Source organism: Indicator indicator, chromosome 6, assembly GCF_027791375.1.
Source record: "Indicator indicator isolate 239-I01 chromosome 6, UM_Iind_1.1, whole genome shotgun sequence".
Lineage (NCBI taxonomy): Eukaryota > Metazoa > Chordata > Aves > Piciformes > Indicatoridae > Indicator > Indicator indicator.
The window spans coordinates 29722115-29739580 of NC_072015.1; the positions used below are offsets into that span (position 1 = coordinate 29722115).

The 17466-nt window shown below is 44.3% G+C and overlaps 1 protein-coding gene across 1 annotated transcript in view; it reads right to left on the reverse strand.

Moving 5' to 3' along the window:
* MTCL1 (microtubule crosslinking factor 1) overlaps positions 1-17466 on the reverse strand; it is a 100611-nt gene that overhangs the window by 33518 nt on the left and 49627 nt on the right. Inside the window, exons 3-5 of the mRNA XM_054381607.1 lie at positions 13467-13526; positions 5443-6765; positions 4285-4440 (exon numbers count right to left, since the gene is read on the reverse strand). Of these exons, the coding sequence (XP_054237582.1) occupies positions 4285-4440; positions 5443-6765; positions 13467-13526 (1539 nt within the window). The remainder of the gene's footprint in view (positions 1-4284; positions 4441-5442; positions 6766-13466; positions 13527-17466) is intronic.

Consider the following 17466-nt stretch of genomic DNA (forward strand, 5'->3'; position numbering starts at 1 on the left):
CCTACTTTTTCACAGATGATGGCTGACCATCCCATGCATACAATCAACCAGACCAGACACAAACTTCCAGTGCCTTTTTTCAGTATTTTTTTTTCATGCAATATCCATTTAACTGGATTCTCAGAAGCTGCTTCTGAAGATGTACTCTTCTCCTCACCCCTTAAAAATAAATGACATCCACTCCACTTGCTGGTGCCCAACAGGCAGTTTTGTGGTTATTTGTCTGTGGTTATAAGAATAGTCTCTGATTTGGGGAAAAAGCAGAACACACTGCTCTGAGTCTTTACAAATCCATCTCATTGTATGGCTAATACACAAAGTCTCACTGAGTTCAGTTAGGACTCCTGGGATATCCAGATTTACATCATAAAGGGTCTTTGAAGCCATTATATTGTCAACCTTTATGGAATCTTGCATAGCAAGGAAGAATACAATTCATCAAAGTAAATTATTCCTGCAGTCCCTAATCTTGGTGGGAAGGAATACGGGCAGCACTAGTCTGTCTGTCTTCTTCCCACAGTTTCAGACTGGAGGAATGGAGGACACTAAAGAGATACAACTTTCTATGTGGTCCCCATTTGATGGTTTGGCTTGGGCTTATCACTTTTCAGGAGAAATTAAAAAAATCACCGTGTATAAAACATTTGCTGTTTTCTTTCTGGGTAAACAAAACCTTAAATCAGGAGAAAAGAGAAAAGGGTGTGTAAATTTTCAGCATATGGCTTGGAGCTGTTGGATCATGAATAGGAAAACTGCACAGAAGGAACAGAGACACTTCCAAACCCAGCTAAAACCAGAACACTCAAAATAGAGACCAAAATTCTCCTTGTGTATCCATACAGAAGTTTTGCTTCAAAGCAGTAATAAAGTGACTTACCTAACTTGGACATCACTGTGTCTGGTTGGTCCACACTTAACCCAGAATAATAGAGATGTTTGATATTTTTCATGGGCATCATGAGTAAGGGAAATGAATAAAGAGATTGAAAATGGCCCAGAAGAAATTCATCTCCAGCATGATCTCTATCAGCTTTAATACTAAGCCTTGTGAAAAACTTCTAAGCTGTGCTCTCACCTTCTCTACCCTATCTGCATTTGTTTTAATTCTCTAGTGGCAATTGTTCCTTTAAAGTGAGTTTGCTTCTTTGGGTATTTTTCCATAACTTGGGAGTATCAGAGATTTTGTGGCATTTTTCTAACACAAACCCAAGTGTTGCTAAGTCTTTAAAAGTTGGGTATGAAAACAACCCAAAACTGAAATGCAGTGATGAGTGTGACATATTCTTACTCAGGTAAGGGTAGAACTGATGCCTTCTGAAGGAACACCCAGAGCTGGGAGATACAGTTCCATTTTAGAGCATCAGGTATCAAACAGTGCAACAAACTATATTTAAAAGAGTGATTTTTCTTTCTTCTCCAGAATGCTTTCTTTTTTCTAAATAAACAAGAGAAGAGAGCTTAAGGAAGCTGGCTTTTGTTTATGGACATTCCATTGGGAATAAGGCTAAAACTCACCAGATGAAAAATGATTTACCATTTTTCCCACTGGTTCCCATTTGTTGCCATAGTAATCTTTCGATTTGTGCCGTTTGCTCCATGAAACATTTGTGTTACCTTTTTTAGTTCCTCCCTGTATTTTAGGGCAATTCTCACTTGTTTCCTCACTTTTTCTTTAGATTTCCCCCTCCCACCATAACCCAGCTCTGCTCGGATCATGAATAATGGATCCAACATCCACCCCGATGGGCTCCATCCTCCTCCAACAGCAGCTGAATGGCTTGTTTCAGCAAGAAAACAAAGCCCTGCTCTGAAGGCAATTTCAAGACATAATTTCCTTAGGTCTGTGACTCGAATCCACCTCTTTAATATGCAAATACGTTCCAATAACACTGTTGCACTAACAACTGCAGTGTGAAGCTCCAAACAAAGGCAGATGTTTACAGTTAAGGCTACAGGGTAGTCCTAAGCAAAAGTCAGTCTGCATTTATTGTGTTTAATCAAACAAATTAGGCTCCCATGATGCTCATTTTTAAAACCAGGGGAGAAAGAAAATGGTTAAATGGGAGCTGCTCAGCATTGCTTGAAAAAAAAATCATTTAAAATTCAGCTTGGAAAAAATGAATCTAGAAAAATGCCTTTTCTTGCTTAAAAAGAAAACATTTGCTTTGCTGAAATGTCTTATTCTCATGCTCAAAGTCCATACACAGCAAGAAGATCATTACTCAGTGCTATCCACTTTTTCAGTTCATCAGTTAAAGCAGATAACAGCTTAGGTGCAGCCATCTCTGTTGTGAGCATTGAAAGATTGGAGGCTCCATCTCAAATCTCTGTGGTAATAAAAAAATATCCCTTTGGCATTTGAGCAATTTTTTTTTTCCAACTCATTCATCTGACACCAAAAACGATGGGTTTTGCTAGCACAGTGTATGAAGTGAAAAACTAAAGGACTAAAAATACAAAATTATTTGGAGGAGTCTTCTGCTTCTCTTGGGTTTGACTATTATAGACTATGAGATTTCAAGTGACTGACCACCCAGGGCAAAGTTTTAGCATAAAGCTGTGTAATGTTCTTTGTTGCTTAATTACACCTGACTGAAACCATCATCTTAGTCTTCAACAATTTTCTCCAGTTAGGTCAATTCAGCTCCAGCCTTGCTCATATTTTGAGCACACTTTGACCTAAGCTGGCTATTCTCTACCAATCCCTCTTACAATTATTGGCTTGTTCCTTGTCAGGCTATGGTGGGAAAACTACCCAGCCTCTGTTTAAACACAGTTTGCTGTACACATCAGCCCATCCTGGGAGAGCACAAAACAGATGTTGTGCCAAAATGACCCAAATCCCTAATCTTAACAAAAGGCTCACATACACAGGGCTTAATATACTAATGAGGTTGATCTAAGATAAGGAGGGACTGGAAAAGATGACACAATTTAAACAGAAATATTGTAAACATTTCTGACCTAAGGAAGAAATTTTTGATACTGAGGATAGTGAAACACTGGTCCAGGTTGACCAAAGAGGTGGTAGAAGCCTCATCCCTGGAAACATTCCAGGTCAGGCTGTTCGGGGTTCTGGGTAACCTGGTCTAGTTGGAGATGTCCCTGGTGACTGCAAGGTCCCTTCCAATCCAAAACATTCTAGCAACTATTGAACAATACAACTACACAAGGGACCATGCTGAGGAATAAATTTTCTCTGTCTCATGGCTCCATTTCACAGCTGAGGAAGAAAGACTTCATCTTTCAGTGAGAAACTTAAGGTGTTTTGTGTTTACCAGATATCCTTCCTGAGGTTTACTATCACAGGTAAAAGTGAAAAGTTGAAGGAGAAGCTGTTGAACAAATTAATGCACTGTCAGGATCAACTCAACCAAACAAATCCAAATCAGCGAAGAGTTACCTGTGTTAAGATGAAGTCCACTCTCCCCTTGATATTCATTACAGCATGGTGCTACTTGGCTAACAGCTGCCCTGAAGCTTTTCATTCGTACCTTGCTTTCTAGTGTTTTAGAAGCAAAAACATATTAAAACTCTTCCCTCACTAACACTACAGATTCAAGGTGGATTTGGCTTCCCAGTGGCCAGCAGAAAAGTTTTTCAATGCTCCAAGGCCACCTTTCTGGAGAGGCATTTGAATTTTTTTTCTTCAGGACCAGTTGTAGTGTCTGGACAACCTATGTTCACAAGAAAGCAGCTAAGGAGATGTTCACTGAGGCATATACGGCCTCTGCATGGATGGAGATTGAAATAAAAATGGATTGATGTTTTTTACAATGGATAAGTACTCAACAACCCAAACAAGGGAGAATTCTGCTTTAAATAAGTCTTTTTGGGAGGATGCAGGGTGCTGTGTTCCCTGCTGAGAAACACCCTGCACACCAGCATCAAACTCTCTCTGTACAGATTACTGCCAGGCAAAAGGCAAAGTGATCTCTGTCCATAGACCTTCCAGATTGAAAACATCCAAAAAGATGAAATCTGAAAGTATGATCTCACAAGAGGGATTACAACCTCTTCCAAAGATCTTTGATTACCCAACTGTAGCAGATCCCTGAGCCATATTTTCTCATTTTGCCAAGCTACTGGGAGCAGGGTGATGAGCCCAAAGTTGGGACCAATTTGCTTCTCTGAAACTGCAAGGGGGGAAAAGAGGTCAACCATGAATTTCACAAGAGGGGCGTTGCGTTTGGTCCAATTTACTCCCCCAACCCCTGGCTCCTGTTACTCATCTCCTGGCTAAGGCAGCAGGAGGTAGTGAGTAAGGTGGGCTGCTGTGCTGACCTCTAGACTGAAACAGCCCTTGTCTCCTGGCCTGTAGAGTTTAATGTCTCCATCAGCTCTGCGGTGTGGGTCGGTGGTGGCTCGCTGGTGGTGAATCTCTCGCTCCTCTCCACGATCTTGTTTGAGCTGCCACGCCATCTGATCCCTCAGTTTGGACTGTTAGGTGCATGGGCGGTTTACAACGAAAAAAACAAAAGGACAGGAGGGAATAAAGAAAACCAAAATGGGTAAGGTAGACGACTGAAAAAACTACAAGACAAAGAAAAGCGTGAACAGAAAAACCAACTTAAATACAGTGGCATAAGAAAGTGAAGAGAACAAAACCAAAATGAGAATGAGCAAAATGATGGGCTGAAACATCTGAAAAGCAAAAAAGAGAAAAAGAGAGGAAAAAAGAATGCAAACACTGGTTATGAGGCGCATGCAATGAGGATGCATGAGTCAAACCAACAGCAAGCATACAAGTCATGAAGGATACGGGGGACACAAGGCTCTTCCTTCCTTACTTGTGCTGTGCAGAAAAGCCATATCCAGTGTGGCAGTGGTGGCAGTTTAGACATGCGCCCATGGGCAAGGCTTTAGGCAAGGCAGTCCTTCGTTGGCTACAGAGCTTCTCACTCGCTGCTCGCTTAGGGGAGTGAGCTGTAAGCAGGCTTTTCAAAACACATCACTTAGAAAACTGCATTCGGTTGGGTTCTTTTGGCAAGGCTTTTGAGAACACGCCTGACCCTTTGATGAGAGAGCATAATAAAGACCTCTTCACATTTCTTAGCAAGGCTGCTGATTGACATTCATCAGAATTTCTATATTTTGGGGTTTGTTTTAATCAATCTCCTCTTTCACAGGGAAACACTGCTGTTACAGACTAAAAAAGGAAGACAGATCTCTATAGCACCAGTGGATTAGCCTTTTTTTTTTTTTTTTGCCACGAGGAACCACCTCTGAATCAAAGAAGTTGTGCAAACAATTAAAAGAAAAAAAAAACCCAACACAACCAAAATCACAAAACCTATAAAGTGTTTAACGTTACATATTTTAATACATTGCGGGTCTGAAATCATAACAAAGCAGCTGGGAGGAAAATCAGCTCTAGGGTAGCAATGCCAGAAAGAAGGAGAAACGATAAATAGAAAGGAGGTAAACAAGGGGCTGACCTACCTGGAAATCGGTGATTAAATCCTTCCCCAGGTTACCAATGGGAGAGTCTCGGGACATGGATGTCATTGTGGATAGAAAACTGGAAGACTCCGTGAGATGTGGAAGAGGGGAAAGGTCCTCCATCTGCTCCTTAAGGCCCTCTCCGATATGCTCAACCTTCTCCAAGAAGGTCTGTAGCTCCTTCCGGAAAGCTTTCATCCTGGTGTTGACCGTGTCCAGAAGCTCGGGTTCATATTTGTCTTCTCTTTCTTCACCACTTCTGAAGTCTTGCTGGGCGGATGGGCTGCTGGTTACACGCACCTTGGCATCATAAATCAAGCTGTCCGTGTCGGTGATAAGGCGCTCCACGGTCCTTTCGAGCCGTTCCGCCTCGCGTTTGATATTAATCAGTGACTCGGTGTCCTCTTTCACTCTGATGAGCTCAGCAGAGCACAGGTCGCTGACTTCTGAAGGTTTCCCACTCCCGAAACCTGATGTCTTCTCATAAACATCTTCAGAGTCACTCTCCCCGCCGATGGGTCCCTCTCTCTTTGGCTGAGGCGGACGACCCTCTTCGCTGTCACTCTCCTTCTTCCCAGCATCGCTGTCAGCATCGCTGTCTCTGGGGCTGGAAGTGCGCAGGCCCAGGTGAGAGGCGAGATCATAACGTTGGACATTGGACATCAGGACCCTGTTCTCATACTGGAGCTTCATCACTTTCCCACTCAGCTCATTGATTTGCAACCTGGCTGACTTCAGCTCCTCTTGTAAGGTCCCACCACACTTGGACGCCGTCTCATCCAACCAGCCTGGCTCCTGGCCCGGCTCGAACTTGAATTTGTTCAGCTCGTTGGTTAGCTGCTTGTTGTGATCCTCAATTTCGGAGATCGACCTCCTCAGTAGCTCTGCTTCCTCTTCCACAAACTGCAGGTGCCGGCGCAGCTCCGTGGCTGACTCCACGGAGTCACCGTAGGGTGAGGTAGGAATGCTTGAAATGTGGTCCCTGCTGAGACACTCTTTTTCATACTGGCACCTCATATCCTCCATCTCAGCTTTAATCCCTCTGTTCTCCACCTCCAGTTCCACTATTTTTCTGCCCAGTATGTTGGCTTCTTCCTCCACCAGCTTCAAACGAAGCTTCAGCTCAGCCTCCCTGGTGCTGGGCGGTCCCCCTGCCTCCCCAGTAGGCAGGGGACTGTCCACATCTCCATAGATGGACTTGTACTTCTGGAGCTCCTGCTCCAGTTCGTCCTTCTCCCTCCCCAGTTTGGCCATCTTCTTACGCATCAGCGCTGCCTCCTCTTTGGCAAACTGGAGCTGGCACTTCAAATCAGCGCTGTCCTCCTGCCAGGAATAACCACCCCCACCAAAAAAAGAGAGATTAAATTACAACAGAAGCACAATCAGTAGCTTAACTCACAAACTCTCCACCCCCCTACCCTCTGTTAAGTACACAAACAAGACACAGCTGCACAAACCACACGGCTCATTTTATGGCTTGGTTCTGGTTAAATTGGCAAAGCAGATTGACCAGAGTTAAAGAGGAGGATAAAACAAAAAAATCAATTGCGCCTGTGCAAGTGTTCAGTGATGCAAGAGTGCCAGCACAATGCTCAGTTTCTCTCAAAACCCAAGCAAATTTGGTGGAAAATAATGACTCAGGTGAAAAGGCTCTGTGAATTTGTTGGCACTTTCTGTTCTGTTGATGTTTAAAGATACTTTTGCTCCCTTTTAGCATCACAAAACAAAGCCTACTCTGATGGATTTGCTCATCCTAAATCTAAGACTCCTTCAGCTAGAAAGAACCAAAAAAAAAAAAAAAAAGTGTGTTAAACTGCATGGTTGCCTTGCAGAGTGAAAACTTTGATTACTATTATTAATTAATGGGTGTCTAATGTGCTTTCAGAATAGGATGCACACCGTTATCTCTGCTTCTGTATGGACCAGATTGTGACCACCCTTTCTGATACAAACAACTGTTTACAATGGAGATTGGTGAAAACATGGGAAAAAGGGAAGAAAAAAATAAAAAATCATTAAACCATGATCACATCCAAATCCACCCTGCTTGAAGCCTATGCTTTTCAGGGAGCACCAGGGTATTGAATGAGACTTTTGATTTTTTTTTGTGTGTGCATTGGGCACTTTTGAGTGCTGCAGCTCAACTCAAAGGGAAACTCCAGCGTGCATTGTGCTGAAGTAAGACACAAGGTTAAGTAAATTCTAAAGCCGATGAGCAATTTCTTTGCATGAATCACTTTCATGGATTGTCATGGAGATCCGAGCACTTAGCCTGGTAAGAGACACATTTATCAGCATTAGCAGCACAATGGAAGGCAGGCTTTGAAAGATGATCTTTTGAGACAGCAGATTTTATCATTGTTGGGAGGCTGTGTGGACATATGTGCAATTATCTATGGAAACTTCGTTTCAGTCTCTGAACCACTGTTATCTTTCATGAGCATTATTTTGTTTCAATTCCTAATAATGGCAACCCAATCCAGAAGAAAACATAACTGACTTTTCTTCTGCACCCAGAGCAGGCTATTAAAAAAACCCAACATCCAAAGCATTTAAAAACTAATTACAGAATCATAGAATTGTTAGGGTTGGAAGGGACCTCAAGGATCATCTAGTTCCAACCCCCCTGCCATGGGCAGGGACACCTTCCACTAGAGCAGGTTGCTCAAGGTACCATCCAACCTGGCTTTGAACACTTCCAGGGTGGGGGCATCCACAACTTGTCTGGGCAATCTGTTCCTGTGTCTTATCACCCTCATGGTGAAGAATTTCTTCCTAACATACAATCTGAATCTACCTTCTCCTAATTTTGCTCCATTTCCCCCTAGTCCTATCACTACCAGACATCCTAAGAAGTCCCTCACCAGCTTTTCTGTAGTCCCCCTTAAGATACTGGAAGGCCACAAGAAGGTCTCCTAGGAGCCTTCTCTTCTCCAGACTGAACAGGAACAACTCTCTCAATCTGTCTTCATAGGAGAGGAGCTCCATCCCTCTTATCATCCTTGTGGCCCTTCTTTGTACACACTCCAGCACATCCAGATCCTTCTTGTAATAGGGGCTCCAGAACTGGATGCAGTACTCCAGGTGGGGTCTCACCAGAGTGGAGTAGAGGGGGAGAATCACCTCCTTCAACCTGCTGGCCACACTTCTCTTGATGCAGGCCAGGATGTGATTTGCTTTCCAGGCTGCAAGTGCACACTGGTGGCTCATGTTGAGCTTCTCATCCACCAGCACCCCCAAGTCCTTTTCTTCAAGGCTGCTCTCAAGCCAGTCACTGCCCAGGTTATATCGGTGCCAGGGATTGCCCTGACCCAGATGAAAGACCTTGCAGCAATCCGAGATTATTTAATTCCTGAAGCACAAATCCTTGCACATTGTGTCTTTTTCTTTACTCAAATGAATTTTGTCCCTTTCTATGTTGACAGGTACTAATTATGTCTTAATTTCAGCAATTAATAACTAAAGAGACACAAAAGTAATTGGTTGCATCCTTCTGAACTCAGCTTTCCTACTGATCGTGCTTAGCGCAGGTAGGGATTGGGGTGAACAAATTGGGACTTTAAAATACTTAATAGTAAAAAAATTATCTCAAATAACATGATAGAAGTAAATAATAGTCAAGGTTTCTGCTAATATGTGGGTTTCAGCCATAACCAAGAGTAAAACACAGCTTGATCAGTTGACTGATCAAAACTTCAGTCATCCTGTTTCTAGCACCAGAGATGTGAGTTTTCTACGAATGCAACTAATTGATTAGAAGCAGAGCCTCTAGAAGATGGCCCTTTTCCCCTCTTTATCATCTCCTCACATACACCCCCCTCTTTTTCACACCTATATTTGCAAATTGTTTTTCTCTTTGGGACTGCAAAGATGAAAACCTGGCAGAACTCCATCCAGCCTCCACTGGAGCCACTCTGAATTTTGGTTGATTTGGCAGGATAAAGTTGTACGATGAAAGCAAGATCTTTGGTCAGGGCTGCACAATACATTCCCTCTGGTTTTCCTGTCACTGAGAATCAGTTTATCCCCACAGCTTTTAGGGAAATACAAAGATTACAAGGAAAGCTACAGCCAAACCAGTAAGGCATGTCACCAGTGGGGTCACTGCTCCAGTTTATTTATTTGTTAATAGCTTGGAAATAATCACATCTGACATTTGTCTTATTCTACCTTTCTAATCCAGCATTTTTCCCAGTGCTTCTTGTACCTACCTGACTGCTGGCAGCTGGATGGATAACCATAGGGAAGGACCAGCCCCCCTCCTGACTGGGAGCACTGGGGGGTGGCTCTAATATTGGGGTCTGAGGTGGCGCCAGTCTGACACCCACTGCCATCAAATAATATAAACAAGAGTCACCAAGTCCCACTTGGAACAACATTTTGAAGCTTTTGAAGAAAAGGGAAAGGCTTTGATGGCTTTGGGGTTAGGGCCCCAGTGTTTTTGCTGGGCATCATTGCATGACTCAACGAGTCTGTGGAGTTAGTGTGCTGTTAGAGCAGGACAAAACCACCCTCAACTCCTCTTAACGGCACGACTTTATTGCTAGGTTTTGTCTCTAGGTTTTTCTTTGTTACACAAACACAAGCCTCACACAAAACAACAGAGGTGACGGATGTTAATCTCACCTCCTAAACACACAGCCCGTCTGGAAAGGTGAGCAAGCTCTAGATCTTTCCTGTTCCTCTATCAGGGAACATGACTACTGAAAATCCCATTCCTCAGACAGCTTTTTTTTTTTTTTTTCCCCACAGGAAAAGAATGGTCAGGAGAGATTTTTCAGCCAGATCTAAGCATGCCAGAAGGGTAAGACTCCAACCTTCATGCATCTGTCCCTCTGAAACTTTGTGTTCAGAAATATCAGTGATTTCTTGATCAGTTGAAACCAAGTTGAAACAACAAGAGGGTGAGGTACCCACACAGTCAAAGGGAGTTTTGACATATAAAACAATATAAGGAGAGGCTAAATCACACCAAAGTCAACAACAGTTTGCTATTCATCACAAGTGAAAAAAGAAGGGAAAAAAAAAACAATCAAAAAAAGGTTGCACAATTTTGGAGGAATAAGAGGCTTGAATGCCAGGGACTGAAAGTTGGGCTATGGTACAGCCTGGCTCTATTTCACATCTAGGATGTGCTTTCCTACAAGGTGCAGGTGGAACAGATGGTATAGAAAGAAAGAAGGAACAGCACTGCAAAAATGTTCCACCACTGACAGTGCTAGTCACGGACTTTAAGAGATCATTAGGGATAAATGGGAACTAATGATTACCGAGGGTGATTATTTGCATGCAATAGCATTGCAGCTCTGCAGGGCACTTCAGGGGAATGTTAGTGGGGAGTTAAAAAAAAATGCAGAAAGAAAAACCCCAGATCCCTCCCTGCAGAACCTCAGGTCTAATTCAGACAAACGCAGAACGAGGAGATAAACGAAATGAAACTTAAAAGAAAGGAAGGAACTTAAAATTCATTATGTAATATTCAACGACGTGATGAGAATGAAGAGCTGATCAAAAATTCCCCCAAAAGATGATATTTCTTTTCTGGCAAGAAGACACAAAGCTAGATAGAGACCAACGCCATCTCCTCTACCGCCACCACCACCGGCTGAAGGGCACGGCCAGGCAGAAGATGGGTAAAGCAGCTTTGGGGTTGCAAGTCTGACGAGAGGGCAGGACGACCAGCACCCAAGCATCTGGCACTCCTACCTTGCGCTGAAGAACCACTTTTCTTTGTGGTTTGCCTGGTGCCTGGTATTTCCCCAGAGGCTCCGTTTTGCAATTCTGCTGAACAAAAACTTTTTTTCTTCAGTGCTGCGAGAGGTGGGTAAGTGCTGCTACGAGTTCTGCTGTTACACCACTTGAAGACAATCAATTTCACAAGGTACTACTTACTCGGTGGGCCCTGCGGTGTGTGTGATGTCCCAGATAATTTGCATGATGAGCTCTCAGGAAGTAAAAATGGCAATTTTGCCATTTGCTATATGTACCTGTGAGTATCTGAGTCTGTAGTTGCTTTTCACTCACAATATATAGAATCATAGAATGGTAGGGGTTGAAAGGGACCTCTGGAGAGCATTTAGTCCAACCCCTCTGCTACTGCAGGTACGTTTCTAGTTTGCACAGTATCACATCTAGGTAGGTCTGGAATCTCTCCAGAGATTCTTCTCTGGAGAGCCTGCTCCAGTGCTCCACCAACCTCAAAGCAAAGAATTTTCTCCTTAAATTCAAGTGAAACCTCCTGTCTTCTAGTTTGTATTCACTGCCCCTTGTCCTATCACTGAGGACCACTGAGAAGAGCCCATCCCCATCCCCATGGCTCCACCCTTCAGATATTGATCAGCACTGAGAAGATCTCCTCTCAGTCTGCTCTTCTCTAAGCTAAACAGCCCCAGGTCTCTCAGCCTTTCCTCCTCAAGAGGTGTTCCCAGCCCTTCAGCATCTTTGCAGCCTCTGCTGGACTCCCTCCAGTAGTTCCCTGTTCTTCTTGAACTGAGAAGCCCACAACAGGACACAGTACTTCAGGTGCAGCTTCACCACAGAAGAGTAGAGGGGGAAAAGAATGTCCCTCAACCTACCAGCCACATAATGGGCATCTAAACTTGTTTTAGGTATTTAGGTATCCCTGAAGAGCAGTGTTTTTAGCCTCCTGGGCTGTGTCCTCACCCACCCATTTGGACCATGCCCCAGGGCTTGATTATTTTTTTCACCAGGTCAGGCACTTGCTGTGGTATGCTCTGATCTCAACCAGAGCATCCTCCTGAATGGATATCTGGCTTTGGAGACTCTACTTTCGGATGTGCTGGACCACGTCAGTCTAGGAGTCTGTGTCTCAAACCTTTCTAGCCTAAAAAATTGCTGAAGAAAACAGATTGGGCAGTTTGCACAGTGCTGTTGCAACAGTTTTCATTTTCAAGTCCAAATCCTTTGCTTGCAGGAGTTACAATGTGTGCACAGCATAAAGCCTTCCCTTCCCCTGGGAAAATTTCAGGGATCACTTCAAGTAGCGCAGAGCTGACCCATGGTTACTCAATTAATATTCTTAAGTTCTTTTTAAGGCTTTCCAAGGCAGAACAGAGCTGATCTTAATGCCTGGATTTGGGCAGAGGAAGTAAGCACAAGAAATCCATTCCCTCTGCACTGCTCTGTATTTCCAGGAATGAGGAAAGAAAGGATAGTGCCACACACAAACTTCAGCTGACAGCCCTCTGATCATTTTTGTGGCCCTCTTCTGGACCTGCTCCAACCATTTATTATGGTCATTATTGCAAATCAGTGAATTTTAAGACTCCATTGTCTCAAAGACAACCTGTAGGTCTGAGCTGTGTACAGAGAGCTTGCTGAGGGGGCAGCAGGGGAGGCTCAACCCTTCTCTAACGAAGACATCATGTCACACTTGGCTCCTGTCTCTGGAAGGTGAAACACTATCCCCATCTCCCCAGCTATAAACAGCAACCACACGGGTGCTGGGAAAAAGCTTTAACTCCTACAGTCAACACAAAAAGCAGAGGAAACCTGGCTGACCACTTCCCTGAGGAGGATCAGCCTACGGAATTCCAGTAAAACCAGCATCCAAAAGGAGAGTGAGTGGGCAGCTTAGGCTCTATGTCGTGTCTCAGCTTGGAGGAGCAGAAGTTCATGAGGGATCAAACCCTGGTCTGTGACACGAGAGCTCAAGAGGTGTGGCTGCAGCGTGCAAACCGCATTGCCTGCCAAGATGCTCATTAGCACAAAATCTTTGGCACCATGTATAAATTTAGTTAGTCCCCAAGATGTGATCCAATTACTTTGTGAAGCAAGGTGATTTTTCTCTCTGTCTAGAAAATCCACAGCCTGAATCTACAGATAGAGAAGCTGCATGGTTTAGAGATCATAAGCGTGTCCTCAATTGCTTCTACATTATCTCTAGGAGGTCTCGGTAGATTAAGGCCTAATTGCACTCTCGTTAATGTGCCTGATGGCCCTGTCAGAAGCCAGAAAAAGAAATTTGGAGTTTTATCATGTCATTTTGACCATGAAAACCATACCTGGGTAAATGTCTTTTTTTCTTTGTGTATCTCTCTGCTACCTCTTCTCTTCAGGGAACTCTGCAAGAGAAGCAACATCGAGTTATTGATAAGCTGAACACGAAGCCTGCAAGTTTGGCAGGCTCATTGCTATCACAGTAATTTAGGAGAAAGCAAGGATATCCTCCTGAGCAGCTGGGGATTTAATTTTTCATGATAATTAGTAAAAACCCAAGACAATCAGTGAATTCTCTAATGTACAAAATTTCTCACAAATAAAAAAAAAAGAGAGAATAAGAAAGTATAAAATTAGTTAAAAGTTCACTGAGGGGAAAGCAAACACCTTCCTTTCTCTCCTCTGGACCACCAATTTTTTTTTGGCAAAACTTTCTTTCTGCATAGGGCAATGATTTAGGTTTGATTAATCCAGGGCAGAAGTCCAAGAATGTTATTCAGTGGATGTAAAACACATTGTGGGAAACCCAGAGGAAAGCAGCTCCCCAAAAAGCCAGGGAAGGACATGCATGTTTGAGCTATGCGGAGTAAGATTACACAGAGCACAAGGCCTATGAGGAGCAGCTGAGGGAATTGGGATTGTTTAACCTGTTGAAAGGGAGGCTGAGGGGAGACCTTCTCAACAACCCTGGAAGGAGGTTGGAGTGAGGTGGAGGTCAGTGTCTTCTCCCTAGTAAGAAGCAATAGGACAAGAGCCTCAAGTTGTACCAGGGGAGGTTTAGGTTGGACGTGAGGAACAATTTATTTCCCAAAAGGGTTGTCAACCCCTAGAACAGGCTGCTCAGGGCAGAGGGGAATCACCATCCCTGGAGGGATTTCAAAGCTGTTTAGATGTGGTGCTGAGGGACATGTTTACTGGTGGACTTGACAGTGACAGGTTAACGGTTGGACTTGGTGAGAATCTTAAAGGTCTCTTCCAACCAAAACAATTCTACGATTATTGGTAAATCCATGATAGCAAACACAACTTTATATCCTTTGCACAACCTTTATAAGCAGGTTTTTTAAAGACATGGAAATGATATCATCACTACTGCTTGGTTTTCAGAAGCCTGTCAGTAACTAAATGGAAAAGCAGAATTTTCCTGAGAAGTGGGAGGTGGAGCACCATAAAGGCGTTACTGCTGTTTGCACTGTCTTGTGTCTCAGGACCAAGTTCAAACTGGTGTGACCTGGGTCCATTTAGAAAAGGTATAAATTTGATTTTTGCAGGTTGAAGTAGCAGAGGGGAATGATAGATATGAGGGGGGAAAAAGTGGGAAGCTTGAATCTGCAGGCATTTGAATTCAAAGTTAGATGTTTTGCTCTGTTTGTGGCTGGAGGCCAGAGGCTGACACTCCCCAGCAATCATCCTGACGTTGTGGCCTCTTTCGTTTACTGCCTCTGTTTGTATTTGCTCTGCAGGGGACAATTTCCAGCTGAGGCAAAGCCTGGGCTGTCATGGACTTGCCCACAGCATACCTTCCCTCTGGCTCATGCAATAGAGTAGTGTGCTGGGACCAGCACTGGCTTCTGTGTTCAGAATCATGGAATGACAGCATGGTGGGGGTTGGAAAGGACTTCTGGAGATCACCTAGTCCAACCCCCCTGTTAAAGCAGGGTCACCCACAGCAGATGGCCCAGGATTGCAATGTCCAGGCAGGTCTGGAATCTCTCCAAAGAAGGAGACACCACAACCTCTCTGGACAGCCTGCTCCAGGGCTTAGGTACCCTCATAGGGAAGTTTTTCCTTGCGTTTAGATGGAACTTACTTGTGATCCAGTTTGTGTCCACTGCCCCTTGCCTCATCACTGGGCACCACTGAAAAGAGTCTGTTCCTATCCTCTTGTCCCACACCATTTGGATATTGATCAGCATTGAGAAGATCCCTCTCAGACTGCTCTTCTCCAGGCTAAACAGCCCTAGGTCTCTCAACCTTTTGTCCTCACAGAGACGCTCCACTCCCCTCAGCATCTTTGTAGCCACCATTGGACTCTCTCCAGTAGTTCCCTGTCTCTTGGACTGGGGAGCCCAGAACTGGACCCAGTACTCCAGACACGGCCCAACTAGGGCCAGGTAGGTAGGGAGAAGAACCTCCCTTGACCTGCTGGCCACATTCCCTCCCAGTCTCATTAACCAATGCTGTAAAACATGAGTCCAGTGAAGAGGAAATGAAGAGAGGGAGATGCATCCTGTTACATAGCTAAATCCAGCCTCATGCCCAAACATCAGCTGGCAGAAAACACAATAATGAGCTGGGGGACAAGCCCACACACCTCATTCAAACCCCAGCTGCAAGCTTTCTGTGGCCCTGTGGTTTGTGATTGAAGCTATGCAGCTACTGCTAACGATAATTATTGCACACGAAGACAAACCTCTCCTTCTGCTCTTTGCTAGCCTCACTTCAGTAGTTAAAACCCATTCATGTGCTGCACCATATGCCCAAGACACACTGCAGTTCATTTTTGCTAATCTGCTCTCTGCTTTAATCCACTGACTCTAACTAATGAAGCTGAGTAAGAAAAATGTTGGTCTTTTTTTTTCCCCCCTTGGATACTGATTGAATGAAAAAAGACTTTAAGTGCTAAAAACACCATATGAGAACTTGTTACATGAGCTTAGCCAGGATAAACACTTTTCTCCCTTTTTTGTTTTAAGTGTGGTGTTATTGTAGAAGAAGGTATGGAACTGAGTCAACAATCGGTAGCATTATGCCCTGACACACAAGATGGGTCACTGTGACAGAACCACAGACTGGTGGGGATTGGAAGGGACCCCTGGAGATCATCCAGTCCAACCCCTCTGCTAAAGCAGTGTCACCCACAGCAGGTTGCTTAGGATCACAATGTCCAGGTGGGTTTGGAATCTCTCCAGAGGAGACTCCACAACCTCTCTGTGCAGCCTAGTCCACTATGGCTCAAGTGATATGGCCCTGAGAGAGCCCTGGCTCTCACACTGACTGCTTTTCCTTATGATGTCAAGCAAAACTATGGTCTGGGCAAGAAGAGGTTGTGTGCTTAATGCATTTAATTTAGAAGTCCTTAGAGTCAGGGATGAGTCTGCCAAACTCTGCAGAGGCCTCAATGCATGACTGTAGCAAACAGCTTCCAATCAAGCTAGGAATTAAGAACTTTGTGCCAGCTCTTAAAAACCTCTTGGCAAAAGGTTACAGAATCAGAGCATGGTGGGGGTTGGAAGGGCCCTCTAGAGATTATCCAGCCCAACTCCCCCTGCTAAAGCAGGGCCACCCATAGCAGGTTGCCCGGGATCACAATGTCCAGGTGGGTTTGGAATCACTTCCTAGGAGACTCCACAAGCTCTCTGGCTCCAGCACTCTCACATGAAAGAAGTTTTTCCTTATGTTTAGGTAGAATTTCCTGTGCCCTAGTTTGTGCCTGTTGTCTATCACTGGGCACCACGGAAAATATACTGGAGCTCAGGTGGATGTCACACTTAGACACACCCAGCTTGAGAAGACAGAAGATATGCACACACGGGCTATGGGTGCAAGAGAAAGTAATGAAGCCTTTGCTCTGTTGTACAGGATAACACTTGGAAAATAGGGGGAACAATTAAATTTAGGTAGGAGACATGCATGACAGGCTGACAACGAGGCAGGCAGTGATCTAGCTTTGGAAGATGCAAGCTCTACTCCTCCTCACTGAGAAAATGGGTTTCACAGATCCAGACTAACAAGTTTGTAAGGTATTGCCCCAGATGGAGCCTTGCTTTAAGCAGTTTCACACTGTCCTGTTTGGATATGTGTAAGGAGATCCTTCTGATCAGTGCTCAGCTGGGAGATTGCTTCGGATTTCCATAAGGTAGAGACTAAACCTTAGGCTGAGTCTGTGCTCAGTGTAGGAAAACGAATGAGATATGTACCTCTGGGGGCTTCCAGTGGATTACAGGGAGAAACTTCCCTCCCACGTATCAGTGGAGGACTAGAAACACAGGCATGGCAACAAGAGACTGCCTGGCCAAAACTTCCTGAGCCCTACACAACGGTATGGAAAGATCTTGTGAACCT